At 39.4% G+C, this 16,788-nt stretch overlaps 1 protein-coding gene across 2 annotated transcripts; it reads left to right on the top strand.

The window, feature by feature from the left end:
- The first annotated feature begins 2,084 nt into the window (after window positions 1–2,084).
- cracr2aa (calcium release activated channel regulator 2Aa) lies at window positions 2,085–16,760 on the top strand. Of its 2 annotated transcripts, XM_086109575.1 has the most exons (18): window positions 2,085–2,229; window positions 5,269–5,662; window positions 7,955–8,066; window positions 8,146–8,332; window positions 9,701–9,847; window positions 10,036–10,126; window positions 10,269–10,364; window positions 11,609–11,796; window positions 11,974–12,045; window positions 12,348–12,393; window positions 12,522–12,601; window positions 13,238–13,565; window positions 13,670–13,802; window positions 14,437–14,518; window positions 14,740–14,854; window positions 15,094–15,195; window positions 15,318–15,394; window positions 15,860–16,760. In XM_086109575.1, exons 2-18 carry the CDS (start codon window positions 5,438–5,440, stop codon window positions 15,945–15,947), a joined length of 2,169 nt encoding a protein of 722 aa, XP_085965701.1. In that variant the 5' UTR covers window positions 2,085–2,229; window positions 5,269–5,437; the 3' UTR covers window positions 15,948–16,760. The 2 variants fall into 2 exon arrangements, with proteins under 2 accessions (XP_085965701.1, XP_085965702.1); XM_086109576.1 differs by lacking the exons at window positions 2,085–2,229; window positions 5,269–5,662 and having other exon boundaries at window positions 5,701–8,066; window positions 8,165–8,332.
- Window positions 16,761–16,788: the final 28 nt, after the last annotated feature.

Below are 16,788 nucleotides of genomic sequence, written 5' to 3'. Positions count from 1 at the left end.
CGCCGAGGTCACTGAAAGAGTACAACCCAAAGACCTTGAGGTTGCTTCATGATGACCAATGTCTTGACAGACGTTAGAGATATACACATAAAAGGTAACTGAGCATTCTGTCCACTTGAGCCCTATGTTGCTCACCATTGCGAAATAATAGAATATGATCTATATACGTCTATTCAATAGTTGTACATTAACGTGACTATAATCAATAAAGAATTCAAACGTGTTTTGAAAATCAGCCTTGTCGTGCGTGTCATTGCTGAAAAGGAAGTTGACAAAAAGAAGGACTAACAAGAGTGCTAAAACAGTGAATGTTTTGGTGTTAAATACCTTTTTTGATGGGATAAAGTTACACACTTGCGGTGTTGTTTGACAAGAACAATTGCGAATGTTCGACAAACATGAAAAAAACTTGGGGCGTGGAGGGGCTTGACCCTGGCTGTGGACGTGACGTAAGACTGTGGATAGCAGCAAACATAATAAATCCAGTTTTGTTTTCCCTCTAGAGACAATAAAAGCCTAAATTTATAATTACAAAGTCACACAGTGAAACAGCATGCACTCGTGGCTTTAAATGGGGAGACTCCAAATTGTCCCCAAAAAGATTCACAGGCGAAAACTTAATTAGAACCGCATTGCGTGATGCGCCAGGCTAGCAAAGACTTCTAAATCAGCAGCACAGATGACTCTAAAACCCCCAACCACACACCCTGCCATCTCTGAGATTGCAGAACAGAAAAAATGTCTCCAAGTGTGATGTCAGTCCTTCCAAAGACTTGAACCAGAGCAATGTGTTGAGACTTGCTCCTCTGCTTATTTCCCACTGAGACATGTTTTTTGCTTTGCTGCCCTATTTCGCTCCATACAAGTGTGACTCTGACAGATTTTCTTGTCAGTCTTAAGTTTCTCCTGGGCTTCATGAATGATAGGGTCGAAAAAACTGCCAGCTAACACGAAACACCCACGATCCCTCAGTGGGAGCCAAACTTTTTCTTTTCAACTTTAACATTCACAAACAAATGGTTAAAAGTAACAACAAGTTCAACAAATCGAAGACTTTTTAAAACATGGATGGTCTTCAATCTCTTTTTTAAATGCACTTTATCCATCCATTCATTAGAGTCCCGGGGAAACTGGTGCCTCTCCCATGGCTGACGTTGGTCAGAAGACGGGGTACAACCTGGATTGGTTTCCAGCCACTCACAGACTTAACCTCATGTAAAGCCAATTGTGACAAAATTACTTTTTTACTTGAAATGTGCAAAATCTACCTGTTGAAACTAAGTTAGGCTTGATTTGTCTAATGTTACTCGAAATTAGGCCTAAGATACCTGTGCTGCTTTACTTTTTTCAGACAACCCCCCCCCCCCACTCCCACACACACTTTTTTGGAACAGTTAAATATAATTTCAATGTACTGTAGGTATTTCGTATTTACAATATGTAACTTCGGGGAATTCTCCTGATTCATAGTTTATAGACAATATTTTGAGTTTTCAAAGAACCTAACATGCATGATTTTGGAATGCAGGAGGAAGTACCTGGGGATGGGGGAATAAAGCAAGTGGAGAAAATGCAGTCCATACAGGAGAGCCGGGGCCAACACGCTATATTTTGAAACTTTGACTTAGACGTAATAATTAGATAAAGGCAGCCATCTTCTGGATGTTGTTGGGTACTGCCCCATGCCCTAATGCCCCAACGGCAGGGGCAAAAACTGAAAGGCACATAAAAACGTGAATTACTGTAAAATGATAAAACGAGCTTTTCTGACTGGGGGGGGGGGGGGGGGGTCAGGTTTAAATGTTGGTCAAGCCCTTATATTCGAATTATTCACATTTTGCTGGTGTTCCTCATCAAAGTGTCAGCCAGATACAGTATGAATAGTCGCTTCTTCTTTTTATATATTTTTCATACACAATTAATGATAGTACTACTTTGTTTTTTGTAGATAAAACATTACAGGTTATTAAACTTTTAGTTTGTTGTATTACAGTATCATTTTGTAATGGACCAGGAACACCGATCGTATTAGCGTTGCTATAGTAACCCTTAATAACAGCCCCGCCCCTTTTGTTCGACCAACCGGGCGTGCAGTCAGTCAGTCAAATTCCACCACACCGCAATTGTCACACTTTTTTTTTCTCCACACTTATCTGCATCACACGCAACAGGTTGACACCAACCTAGTCATGGAATTAATCAGTTGAGACCTGACTTGCTTTGCTTGTGGTACGTACGCCTTCTGAGTCTTTTATTATCTTCAAACACCGAATTTGAGCTAAATTAACAAGGCACGAGGTAACTACGAACGTAGATGTGTATGTTTTAGCTTGCATACTCGTGAAAAGTGTCTATGCACACACGACTTCAATGTCAAGAGACCTGCAGCTGTCGCAGTCAATTTCTCATGACAAGGAAGTGAGTTTTAACCAATGGTGAAATTGTGGAACTAAACCATTGTTTTGCTCAAGCTTTTCTCCACATTTTAATTAGTCTTGTGGCAACGTGCTGATGTCATCCTTCCTCAATAGGGAAGCCTCCTGATATTTTATTAGAATTGCAAAACATTCTATCAAACATGTTTCTATATTTAGTGGCAGGTCAGTTGCAATATTAACGAACACTAAAAACACTCAAACAATGGATATCTATGGCTATTATTAATACTGCTGCGACAAATGTGCCATTTAATTGTCGTCACCTTCCAGCCACAAAATAAATAATGCTGTGATATTTTGGGACAATAAACACAGACAACAACTTAGAAATCAGTATTATATAGTATTTTAATAAAATGTACACATAGTTGATTCATGGCCCTTGGAGCTAATTGCCTGTGTTCTGAACATATTTAACTCAGCAACCATTACCTGACAGCTGTTCCATGTCAAACGCCTTTAAGTCAAGCTAGTTTTTAAAACAAGAGTTCCTCCTTTGCTATATAAAAATGTGTCTGCAAAGATATGCAAAGAATGTTTCAATTTCGTATTTTTCAAATATGCCATCATGTTACGTTGTTTATGCGGAGTTAAACTGCAGTCCGCTGAATTAAATTTTGTCGCGCCCTTATCACATTTCTTCGAAATTATGGCAAGAATATCAGGCGATAGTTAAATGATCCACCAAGTGTTAATCAAATTCAGTAAGAACTGGAGGATTTTGCCACTTCAAATGTTTGTGTTACGGAAGCCTCTCGGCAACGCGAGAGACTTTTTAACAATAACTCCTTTGGTACAGTCAATGTGGTCTAATGAAGAAAACGTTCACTTCCTCTTCTTGTTTCCGCTTGTAGACTCAAGGAGGATCAGTTGCGTGTTGTGGCTTTGTGTCTTTTGTGCGTGCTTTTGGTGACCAGAAGTTGCAGAATGTTTAATTGTGAGTCCCTTTTTATGGATCAGATGTCTTAAGTGACAGTTACTGTGAATAAAATACAACAGTAACTGAGTAAAAAGTACTACCACATACCCCATGAAAAAAATCTCCTTATAACATCTCACTGGTCACATTAATAAAATGTTAACATGACTATTTGATTTACCGTTATAGGTATGTTTATTATTGTTTTGTGGTTGAAGTTTGCAACATTGTTCAGCATCATACTGATGCCATGTCTAATGTTCCTAAAATCTAATCAATACAACGATAAGGTAATACTGCTCTGACAGGATCCATAACAATGTATACTGTATTTGTAAAGGCCACATTTTGCCTTCTATTTTAGTTAATCGAGGTGTATCAATTGTTGGAGTTGAAGCATGTGATTCCATCTTGTGATGCGATGTTGATAAACTGACTAATCCAGTTGACCGTGCAGGCAGTCTTCCAAACTAGTACACTTGAGTGATTTTTGATGTTTTTATTTATTTTTTAACCATGACCATCTGTCTTACCACCAGTTTCTTACAGTTTAGGGATTACTTGTCAAATAAAAATAGTCTCAGAAAATGGCAATCTTACAAATTTAAACACCAGTATTTATTTACAGAACGCGACATGAAATGCATTTTTTTCTAAAATAGAAAAAATTAAAAGACAATAATCCAACACTTTTTTTTTGAAAATGTGGAGGGAAAAAAGGGTGATTCTTGAAACTGCTATTAGTGTTAGTTAGTACATCATATGGTTGTATAATTGTACAGTGGAAAATGTGTTTGAATTGATTGCTCAGGATTTCCAAGCAGGTGGAATAGTTTTCTTGTAGATGTATTATGACGAATCTCAATTCCAATAAATTTGGGACGTTCCATAAAATGAAAATTCAAAATGGAATACAATGATTTGTAAATCCTTTTCAACCAATGTTCAACTAAATATCCGACAAAAACAAGATAATTCCTTGTCAAACTACTGAAAGTTATTGTTATTTTGGAAAAGAGGAAAAGGAAAAGAACTATTCAGAATGTTTTCAGTCAGTGACAAGTTCAAAAGCCAGTGTCTGTGATGGTACAGGGCTTCGTAACTTGCACATCTGTGAAGGCATCATTAATGCTAAAAGCTACATACAGTTTTTAGAGAAACATATGCTTCCTTCTACCTCCAGTTTTATCTTCAGTCGTTAAAAAGCATGCTCGATTGGGTTTAGATCAGGGTGCCAACTTTGCCCTTGAAGAATGCCTCATTATTTTCCTTCAAAAAGCCTTTGTTGAATTTTGCTGTAACTCACATTAACACTATTAAAATGCATGTTAGTAGAACATTTTCTTGGCAAGTAAAAAAAAAAATGGCATCAACAGAAATCAAGAATACTCAAAATGAACAATCAAGATACACCTTCATGGATGTAAATATGGAGGGGTTAAAAACAAGGTGTAAACCATCAACGTGCCCCGGAATCACATTCTTTGGGCAGATGAAAGCAAGGTCAACTTGATGGAAAATATCATCTCATGAGCCAAAGCATGCCACATCATGTGTCAAACATTGTGAAGTCATGTTATGGAACGGGCATGTATGGCTGCTATTGGAATAGGCTGGCCTAATTCATGATGTGGCTTCCAACAGACATAAGATGAATGGTGATGAGCTGGGTAGATCTTTACTCTCTGCTCGTATTGAGCCAAATACTACGAGACTGGTTAAAAGATGAAGAATGACCCTTAACATGTTGTCAAAGCTATCAGGCACCTTCATCATCGAACACCGGCAGGTGGTTCGCTTTGTTGAATCCAATTGTTAAACCTACTGTCATTCAGAATTAATTGAAAGCACAGTATTTTGCAGAGAAACTAAATACATGAAGTAAATATTCTCTTTTTATCTCTTTTCCAGTGTTGGGTGTTAAATTAATGAGGCAGTTGCTAAGTGATGATGAATTGCAACGCTGAAAGCGTCTGATGCTGCTTAGCCTGGAAGCAAGACTTAGTCTGAGATCTGTCACCTGAGCACCTGGCTCATGTGAAGCACGACTGAAGAGGTCACATCACAGCAACCGACTTCCATGGCAGCCTTGACGGTCTCCTCTGCCCTCACCAACACCACTGCTGGGTCCAGGATGGCGCAGCCAGGGCACGGAAGCAACGAAGAGCCCCTCAAGCGTGAGAATGAGTGGCTGAAGCGGGAGAGTGGGCAGGTTGGTCAAAACACAGTCCTGGAGAAAACGCACGAATTCTTCCAGGTCTGTGACATCGAGAAAAAAGGCTTCATCACCCAGCGTGATATGCAGGTGAGGTGACCAAATGAATTGTTTTGTGGTAGCAGTGTTACATTTGAAAACTTTTCTTAAAATCATATTAGGCAATTTGCCTTTTTCCACATCTAAATAAAGCAGCAATGTTCTCTTGCATTTTTCTTTGTTTCTTTTGGCATGTTTTATTTAAACTGAATGTACAATACAAGGACAGTCTGTTCTCCCATCAGCGATTCCCAATTAGACTTGAAGAGACCACATGTGCTTTATTCAAAGCTGTATAACAAAGAGTTAAAGGGGAAGGTGGCAAAGACAGAGTAGAGCGAGCAACATGGATGCTTTGTGATCCAAGCTCTCCACTCGCATTATTGTGCAGATTTACTTGGCCCTCAGATGTTGCCAATCCATTGATGAAGCACTCATGGGCACAAACACAGATCGTGGAGCTTTGATATCACGGCCTGTTTCTAATGAGGCTTTAGAGCACCACTTGGCGCTGTTACGTATAATATCGTGGTGTATTTGTTATGCCGCCCCTTTCAGGAGACTCATTCTGTGACGTAATAGATGTGTTCTTCCCGGATAACACACTTTATGCTAACCTAGCCTTATCCCCATCCTGGATTTAAAGGGCGGCCTATGTCAACAGTTGCAGCAGTGTAAATACTGTATATCCTCATAGCACACTGCCTACTGAGGTGTGGCTGTATTTTTCATCTTTGATACATGTTACAGAGCGCTTACTGTCACTGTCATCAGTCTGTGGCATGACCTCAACTGGATTTGAACTTGAGTTAACGGTCCCTCCCATGTCATACAGTCCCAATTTTGCTGTACTTCGCGCGTGGTTCAAGAAGCCAATTTAAATTCTCTGCTGTACTCTGCCTCTCACTCAGTCAACTGGAAGAAGGCTCCAGTGGTGACCCTAATCGTGGTATCGATTTTCTTTTTATCGTTGGATGGATCTCATATAGGACACTCATGAAAAATTCTTATCCTTTTTTTTCCCGTAACTTCTTGAACCTCCAATTTACTATTAATTACTGAAATTATTTCTGCGATTTCATGCTATATCAACATCAATTGTTTTTCTTCTCTGTAATCCACAGTAAATGTAAAGTTTTATGAACTATTTAATCTTTTCCATGCCCTATAATTTCCTCATGCTCGGATTAATACCATTTGTCTTTTTTAAATGTGATGAAGAGCAGCAAGTATTAGAGTATGTATTTGCCGTTTAAAAAAATAAGTTGATCATGAAAGCCAAACAGGTACATTTGTCCTATTTCTGGTCGGCTCCTCTGGTCAATCATTGAGGACCTTGCTGTATCTCAACTGGGAATTTTCCAGGTGGTTCTACAGTGTGAGGTTGCCCCATACATGGGCATGCACTAGAATTACAGTATGGCGAAATCACACATTTAAATCATTGCCGTGTTTAAAATGAACCCTGTCAGGGACAGCGGTTACTACAGCGGACAAACTATCATGTTATCAGGTTAGAGCTTAACATGATTGGTGCATGAAAGGGTTGCTAAAAAAGCATCCTTGGTTCCCCTGTAAGTTGGTATATGCAGGTATTACCGTATTGGCCCGAATATAAGACGGCCCTGATGAGAAGACAACCCCCTTTTTTCAAGACTCGAGTTTGAAAAAATACTTTTTGAACACCAAATTAATTTTTATACAGAAAATAATTACCCTACATCTGAAACAAATTATTATAACAATATAATTGAGAGAAAAAGCATATTATTTTGCCTCATTCAAATCTAAAGTGCAATCATATTCGTAACTGAATGGCTTCTGGTTTTTGAAAAGTAAATTACATTATAACTTCTCCTCAGCTGCCGGTTAACCTGGCCGATCTTCGACCCACATTTCTCCAGATTGTCACTACGTTTCTCCATTTTCTGTTATCTCTTCTATTATTTTCTCCTGTTTTCCTTCTTACTGCTATTTTTTATTTTTATTTTTCGTGCTAACGCTTTTTAAATTTTTTTATTCTTAATGGCAGGGGTTCACTTTGGCCTGGGGAGTCAAGTTCAGCATTCGCTTCAATGATATCTGGCGCCATCTAGCGTCGTGAATGGGTATAATGTCTCGACCCCGAATATAAGACGACCCCCACTTTTTCAGTCTTATTTCAATGCAAAAAACACTGTCTTATATTCGGGCCAATACGGTATAATTATTATTGTTGTTGTTGTTTGTTATTGCTGCGCAGAGGCGGTTCTTATGGCTCTATCAGTTGTTATAGCTACACTGTTGTATTGTCCTTGAGGCTGTGCCCGCATCCATAACAGCTGTTTGTGTCATGTAAAACAGAGGCTGCTCGGCGAGCTCCCCCTCAGTGCCGACGAGTTGGAGAAAGTGTTTGTCACGCTTGATTCTGACAGCAATGGATTTCTTACCCTCGATGAGTTCTCCACTGGCTTTAGTATGTTCATTTGTATGTTTGGGATGGAGGACAACATGATGAAAAATGTCTCATGTTGTGTATCTCAACTCTTTTCGAGGTGATTTTTTGTCTGGCAGGAATATTTCTTTAAAGGACAGCATGGGAGAGAAACCCCACTGTGCAAAGCCTCCAGAGGTCCTCTATCACAGCCGATGGGAAGAGAGCTCAGCAATTTCAGAGGATGAAGAGGAGAAGCATTTTTCCATGCTGATGGAGAGCCTCGGGGCCAACAATGTCTTTGAAGAGTGAGTATCGTGCAAGTCTCTAATATGGTCAATTTCAAATAATCGGACACTTTTCCCGGCCTCATTTCTGCCCCTTTGTCCTGACTGTTGATTAAAATTCTAATCTGTTCTCTGTGAATGATTCTGTATGTTTCCCAAAGGCTTTTCAAATCTATTCATTATAAAATGGTCCAACGGGCTGCTGTTCATCAATTGTGCACTCTTCTCATTCCACTCAAATCAACTACACTCATGTCTCTTTTGTGGAAAACCATCATGAATGTAATTTGGTTTCCTTTTCCAATGTGCTACATACAAAGCTTTTCATAAGAAAAAAATATGACACGCAGTGCACTAATTAAACCCTCACTTATTCTATGAACCCAAGTTGACTTGCAGCTTTTATATGATCTATCTTTCACGGTGTCAGTGCATTTTAGATTTTGCACCTTGGATGGATGGCCCGAAGTTGAGACCGCGTTTAGCTGTGCAGAACGTTTTCAATGTTTCCATGCTGTAACAAAGCGATGACATGTGTATTACCTCTTCCAACATGTTGTTCATAAAATTTAGGAAGATATTTACCGTTACAATTTTATATTCCTAACAGGACTCGCTTCCAGTACTATGCCGGTTTCAAGAATTATATTAGTGAACTCTTACCAAAATGAAATTCGAAATGAAATCTATTTGCCGTGACAGTATCTCTTTTCTGTTTCAAAACTCCGGTGTTGTTTTTGTTAGTGGTAATTCCTTAAGCGGTCTGTTTTGAATTTGACTATATGATATACCGTCTAATGTCCTGTGATCCATATTGGCACGACACGCTATTCAACTGAGTTTTCACAACTTTTCCCAGCTAACTCGGAAAACATTTTCATGAAGCAGGTGAACGCACATCTTGCCGGCCGTGTCTGAAGTCAGATATGAGATATGACATTTCAGCTCACGTTCTTTTGGGCAGCACTAACCTTTATTGATCCCGAGCAGACATTTGACATTTACTACAATAAGGAAAAAGAAAAACACAGCCTTGCAGAAATTTACAACTGAACTTTATACTTCTGAGGAATTTTCATATTGTTTCACTTACTTTTGCTGTCTCTGTCCATATACCAATTTCCAGTCACATTTCCATATAATTAATTGTGAATGATGCTCAAAGAATAGTTCATAAATGTGATTTGTTCCAGTTTTTCATCGTAGCCTTATCTCTCAATTTACTAGGCCGCTGTAGTCTGCCAGAGTTGCTTCGGTGTAAATTATGGCATCGCATTAACGCATAGTTTTCTCCATGTCTTGCATCAGTAATATACTGTACATTTCTATCCCAGCAGTGGTGCACCTGCTCTGTAATGCACTTTAACTTGCAACCTTGTGTGTCATTAGTCCTGCAGAAGTACGCAGCTTGTGGGCCCAGCTACGGGGAGATGAGCCGCACCTTTTATCCAATTTTGAGGACTTCTTGGCAAGGGTGACGTCCCAGATAATTGTGGCTAACCAGGAAAAAAGAGAGATGGAGAGCGCTCTGAAACGGTCAGGGGATATCTTATTTCTCTACATTCTATAATTGAAGCTTTTATTCTAACACAAACAGCATTTGGCAAATAATGTTTCACAAAAAAAAAATGTCCCCTTCTGCATAAAACCGCTTTTATGCGAAAATCATTGAACTAACTATTTGCGCTGCAAACGGAGCAGTACTCAATCTGTGTGTCCTCTAGAAAAGCAGCTACACACGATGATGAGATCCATCGCCTTTATGAGGAAATGGAGCAGCAAATAAAGAATGAAAGAGAACGGATTGTGCTGCAGGTAAAAAAAAAAAGTGTTGTTATTTTTAGATAAATACAATCAAATTCAATTGAAATAAAATACAATGAAATTGAAAAACCATCATCAAACAATGCCTCTCATTCATCTGTTGTGCTTGTAACTCCGTCTCGCATCGCTCAAGGACTACAAGAGGTTTGTTTCTCGCAGTCAAGACCTTGAAAGAAAGCTGACCAGCAAGGAGAAAGAGTTAGAGCAGCTCTTTCAGAAGCAGAGGAGGGTGAGTGAAGAGTTGAAAAGTCACACTTAATTTTGCCAAATTCTTCACGTTTAAAGACGAATGCCTTTATTGGTCCAGTGGTTAGCGTGTTGACCTCCCAGTGCAATGGCCGTGAGTTCGATCCTGCTCTGGCCTTCCTGTGTGGAGTTTGCATGTTCTCCCCGGGCCTGCGTGGGTTGTCTCTGGGTACTCCGGTTTCCTCCCACATTCCAAAAATGTGCACGGCAGGCTGATTGAACACTCCAAATTGTCCCTAGGTGTGAGTGTGAGCGTGGAATGTTGTTTTTCTATGTGTGCCCTGCGATTGGCTGGCAACCGGTTCAGGGTGTCCCCCTGAGGGGAGACTAAGAAGAATTCAGAAGAATGATGACAATGATGATGATGGAGGAGCTTGCATTGTCTCACTAAGCCATCAGTGATTTGGCGCTTCTCTTCTACGTTGGGTACTTTAGGAAGGGGAACTAGCGTGATGAACTAGAGAGCTTTTATATTTCCGAACACTACCGTATTGGCCTGAATATAAGACGGCCTTGATTATAAGATGACCCCCTATTTTTCAAGACTCAAGTTTGAAAAAAGACTTTTTGAACACCAAATTAAGTTTTATACAGAAAATAATTACAGTACGTCTGAAACAAATGATAATAACAATATATTTGAGGGAAAAAGCATGTTATTTTTCCTCATTCACATCTTAAAATCTGAACATTTAAATATGTAAACTAAAGTGCAATCACATTCGTAAATGAATGGCTTCTAGTTTTTGAAATGTAAATTACATCATAACTTCTCCTCAGCTGCCGGTTAACCTGGCCGATCTTCGACCCACTTTTCTCCAGATTGTCACTCCGTTTCTCCATTTTCTGTTATCTCTTCTATTATTTTCTTCTCTTTTCCTTCTTACCACTATTTTTTATTTTTCTTCTTCGTGCTACTGCTATTTTCATTTTTATTCTTCGTGACGGGGGTTCACTTTGGCCTGGGGAGTCAAGTTCAGCATTCGCTTCAATATCTGGCGCCACCTAGCGTCGTGAATGGTATAACGTCTAGACCCAGAATATAAGACGACCCCCACTTTTTCAGTCTTATTTCAATGCAAAGAACACCGTCTTCTATTCGGGCCAATACGGCAATACATTCTATTACCAATATGTTCACGTGGTCAGTGATACCGTGGGTTCTTGAATGATACACCCCAAATCATGGCACATCCAACTATAATGTTTTGCCACCGCTATTGGCAGTTGGAAGATCAGTGTCAGGAGCTTCACAGTGAGCAGCATGTGACCAAGGTTGAAAACGTGAAGCTGAAGAAGACAAATGATGAACTAGCGGAGGAACTGCAACACACGAGTCAAGAGCTGCTCTTGGCACAGGAGCAACTGAGTCTGCTCCACGAGCAGTCCACGCGACTCAATGAGGAGAAGGAGATGTGAGTAACAAGACCCCAGCCCTTTAATTTCAGCATTTTTACGCCTTTTGTGAACCGGAGACTATTGCATAAACCTTGGACTGGTCACCTGCTGGTTTACCCTGCTTTTTACACAGACAGATGACACATTTTTCTCAATAACAACAACTATAATGCATGTGCTGTTGTTTGTAATAGCGAAATATACAGACTGACAGAGGGACTCCAGCGTGAGCGAGCAAGCCTTCTCAAACAACTGGACTTGATGAGGTGTGGATATTTGCGATGCTGTTCACATCAACTCTGAAAGCTGCAACACTTTCAATGTTTATGCTTGCATACAAGATAATTAATGACGATATTTAGAATTACTTGTCAAATTCACTGTTGCTGAGTCAGTGATTCACTTGACAAACTTTTATTCCACTGATGTGTTGTTTTACCGCCAACACATTTTGGCTCGGTTTTCGTGAGTTGGCATCTGGATGCGGAGGCTTCTTTTTAATCACGGATTACAAATGATCAATCTGATGGTAAATATTTAACTGTGTTCGATATTTTCTTTCTTTCAGGGAATTGAACAAACATCTACGAGATGAAAAAGACATTTTCATTCAGGTTTGTGACATGCATGAAAGCCGACTTTATTGATTGTTGTATGTCAAGTTTCTTTACTGCATGCCTCTCAAGGTTAAAAAGATCGAGAAAAATAATGAATGTGTTCATTTACATGTTTGGCATTACAGAAACCAACAAATTGTAAGACTACAGGATTACAGCTGGGTCCCCTTTATAATGCTGGGGGTCACAATCATTTCCCCAAAAGGTAAAAAACTAAAATCATCAGGTATGTGGAGAGGAACCTCCGAGGTCAAACACAGATCATTTTGGATCACACATGATCGACCTTTTGGGGGGGAAAAAAAGTATAATCATTCTTCCTGCCCAAAAATGTTACAAGTGTAACATCTTTAACAGTCAAGGCATTTTTATATTCATAATCATTATAAATGGTATCAAGAGAAGTTCACTAATTTGAAATAAAACTAGGATGCCGGTCAGAATGTCACCTGGTGGTCTTTTATAAATATTGTTGGATTGAATACAGTAAGTGTAAATTGGTAAGCGGTATAACACATCTTGACCTCATATGTAAGTACCGTTTAGGCGACTGTATGATGAACATGGAAGCTTCTTGGTAAAATGATTTTCATACATTGTCATTAATTTTCAACGGTAAATGTAATATTGTATTTAGAAGCCAAATGCTTTCCTATGTTGTGTTTGTGCATTGTGTGCGTGTTCTCGAAAATGTCGGTTGAAGTCCAAATTGGACCACTTTCTGGTGTTTGACTGAGGAGGTTTCACGACGCGTGCACTTTTTCATCGTATATTTTGTCAAGAACAAAATAAACTGTCTGTTTTCATAAAATCTATGGCTGTCTTGAAAACGTACATCCAGTGAGGAGGAGGAAGAGGATGTAAGGCAAAATCCAGCCAATGTGTCAAGCTGCCCGTGTGGTCCAGAGGTGACCAGAGGTTACTTACAGAGGATCATCTCTATCGAGGAGGACCACCTCCCACATTTGCTCCAAAATGGCACTCAGGCCCAAATCCTTCTACAGCCGTTTATTGAAGGCGAGGATGTGTCAGACCATGAAGAGAATATCGACTTAGAGATGAGCGATATTTACCATGCTCAGCTGCAGCCGTCACAGGGAGCCGGAGAAATAAGTCAAACTCCCATGTCTCCAAGGGGGCAACCCGTTGGGAAGGAGACCAGCATAAATGTGAGCCTTTCGGCATCTTTGTACTTTGTACTATTTCCTCCCTTTTTTTTCCAGTGAGGGAGTCCGCAAACCCACACCTTTATTTATTGCTTCTGAATGTGTAGGAGGAAAGAAGTCCGTCACTGCCCGACCGTCTTTTTAAAATCGTTCTGGTGGGGAGCTCCAATGTCGGCAAGACCTCCCTCCTTCGACGTTTTTGTGATGACTGTTTCAACCCCGACACTTCTGCCACTGTTGGTATGAGTCCTCGAGCTATGTCAGTCCATACATGTTTCAAATTATAAAGGTGTGTAGGACATTATCTAATAACGTGCAAAAATCAAATGCGTTTGTTGGGATTCAGCTTCTTTTGTCAAATGTCTACACCAAAATAAATTCCTGAAAAGGTTATGTCATATTCTTGTAAGTCACTGCAATGTTATGCACGTTTCGTGTGAAGTCAGTGTTTCATTTGTGTACCACTGGAGGGAGCCTCCGTACCATTGTTGGTTGTAGTACCACACTTGAGAGTCACTGCTCCGAATTGTCCTAAGGTGTGAATGTAAGTGTGAATGGTTGTTTGTTTCTCTATACGTGCCCTGTGATTGACAGGTGACCAGTCCAGGGTGTACACAATCGTCTCCAGTTCACCCGCGACCATAATGAGGACATGCAGTGTAGAAAATGCGTGGGTGTATAGTTCTGAAAAAAAAAATGTTTTAAGATTTTGTTTTGGATCATGTTTCTGTGTACATTCTGGTTGAAAGATTCATCTCATTTTTTGTAGTTCTTGATAGGTTAGCTTAGCTTTGCCGTTGACTTGGTATTACGTTGTCTTTTCGATCATGAAGTTACATGTGCAGCAAATGTAATGCGGATACTGTGTTTGTAGGTATAGACTACAGTGTGAAGACAATACTGGTAGACAACAGCCAGGTGGCGCTGCAGGTCTGGGATACAGCAGGACAGGAAAGGTAATTTAGCTGCTTTTTCTCACATATAATTGAATTAACATGTTTTGGCGTTGAAAGCGCACTGCGATTTTAATCAAAAGGAAAATGTATTTTCAATCAAAAACAAAGGCTTGTTATTTTGTGATTGTGGAGCTGCTTTCAAAGTTTCACGACTTAATGAGCTTTTTTTTTTCTTTCTTTCACGCTCTACTGTTTTAATAAACTTTTTCCTCTCTTTTTAGGTATCGAAGCATCACCAAGCAGTTTTTCCGCAAAGCTGACGGTGTGGTTGTGATGTATGACATAACAGTTGAGCAGAGCTTCACAGCTGTCAGACAGTGGCTGACAAGTGTCAAGGTAAAATGGAATATTTGTGCATTTTTCCCTGTCGTCTAATAGCCACAATATACAAGTTGGGCCAAAATTAGGATGACAGGTCGTGTTAATATTAAAATGTTCATATTAATTCTGAGGTTTTAATGTAATGACATGTTTCAGTCCTGTGAAATGGAACCTGCTAATGTCAGCCTACTTTTGGCCCACCTTGTGTATATTTAGTCCTAATTGTCGGTCTCCATTCCCTTCTCTTGTCATAGGAGGGCTCAGGTGAAGATATAACTTTAATGCTGTTGGGAAACAAAACTGACTTAGAAATTGCGAGACAAGTGCAGAAATCAATGGGCATGAGGCTGGCCAAGGTACGTCTTATCTTTCGAAGAGTAAAACTGTCCTCTGTTGTGCCACTTCTCTTACCAACTAAAGTTGTATTGTATCTGTCAGTGGCATTGAGAAAAACATGTTTGTTTTTTTTCTTTTTAAGGACCGTCAGATGACTTTCTTTGAGTGCAGTGCATGTTCAGGGTATAATGTGATGGAGGCCATGTTTCATCTGGCTCGGTAAGAGTCCTTTGCTTTTGTCACACTCCCAAAAAATAAACAAATAAATAATTAAAACACCAAAATCTATTTCCAAAGTATTACATGAAGTGGGATTTTCTTTCTTTTTTTAAGAGGGAATGCCGACTTTGAGTGAAAAGTTCTGCTTCATTTTGCAATTGGTTGAGACAATATTTAGTCTAAATGAGATTGATCCTCTTTCCTTCAGAATTCAGACAATTTGCCCAGCCAACCATCGTCAAGCTTCACCAGTGTTACCATCAGTAGTCATCATCGTTTACATTAAGTTCCCACTTTCAATATTTTTTGTTCCCACTCCATTTACTCCACGCTGCTGGAAGCACTCAAAATACATTATGTGATCAAACATGAGACGGACAGCACAAATAAAGCAGTTGTGCTTTGATCCCATCTGCTTGTTCTGGAGAGTTTCTGACTTTTTTTTTCCATCACGTTGTGTCTCAGAACCTTGAAAGAGCAAGAGGACCGAGAAAAAGAGAAGACTGTCCAGTTGGTCGGCAGCTCAACGGAAAAGAAAAAATCCTGCTGTTAACAGATAACACACACACAATACTGTACACATGTTTGCAAGCTTGCCCTTATTATTCTAAATGTCAACAAAACTGTCTTGTGGGGGCACACCAAAAATGTTCCTAGGCATATTATATCAAAGGAAGACACAGTTAAATCAAGACCTTTTAAAAGTTGCCTTTCTCATGCAGACAGAATTTTAATTATATATGTATGTAGATGCAGAGTGATTTTTCACGCAATTCCCTTTTGTATTACAGCATAACATAAATATTTGAAAAAATGTGAATTAGTACTGAGCTGTCTTGAGGTCACTTGTGTGTTTTTAAGTTATTGGTGTCTCGGGACTGTTCTGCCAACTGCGCGGTTCAATTTGTTGTTCATTGAGTTCACCTGAGTGTTGTCATGTGAAAATCGAGTATTTGCTGCTTATGTTCTGTTTCTGTCTCCATTTTGTTTTGTTTTGGTTTTTTTTGGTCTCCAGCTCACGTTGTAGTTTAGTGTCTATTCTGTAAAGCATTTTGTTGGACAGTTGCAATCTTTGACTTTTTGGAGACAATCAAATTTATTTGATTGTAAAGAAAGCATGCATTTACATCAGATGCACCTGATCGACTTGACATGTATTTTATACATTATATCCCTCATTCTTCGATGTAAAACCAAGTATGTTAAATAGTTTGCATGTGATTTTGGAATTCAGTTCTACTCTTGTATTGTTATTCGAAATGGCTCACTAATTAATCGTGGTTCACTACCGCCAATGTCTTGCACTTCACTTTTATGTATACACAGAGCTATTTAATTAGTGTACCAAAAATAAACAATTGGGTGTTGTTCATATAAGGTGGTGGTTTTTCACA

Source organism: Hippocampus guttulatus, chromosome 4 (genome assembly GCF_054856545.1).
Source record: "Hippocampus guttulatus isolate MCC_2025c chromosome 4, RoL_Hgut_1.0, whole genome shotgun sequence".
In the NCBI taxonomy this organism is placed as follows: Eukaryota; Metazoa; Chordata; class Actinopteri; order Syngnathiformes; family Syngnathidae; genus Hippocampus; species Hippocampus guttulatus.
The sequence above is the reverse complement of the archived record's forward strand: the minus strand, read 5'-3'. Positions and strand labels throughout refer to the sequence as shown.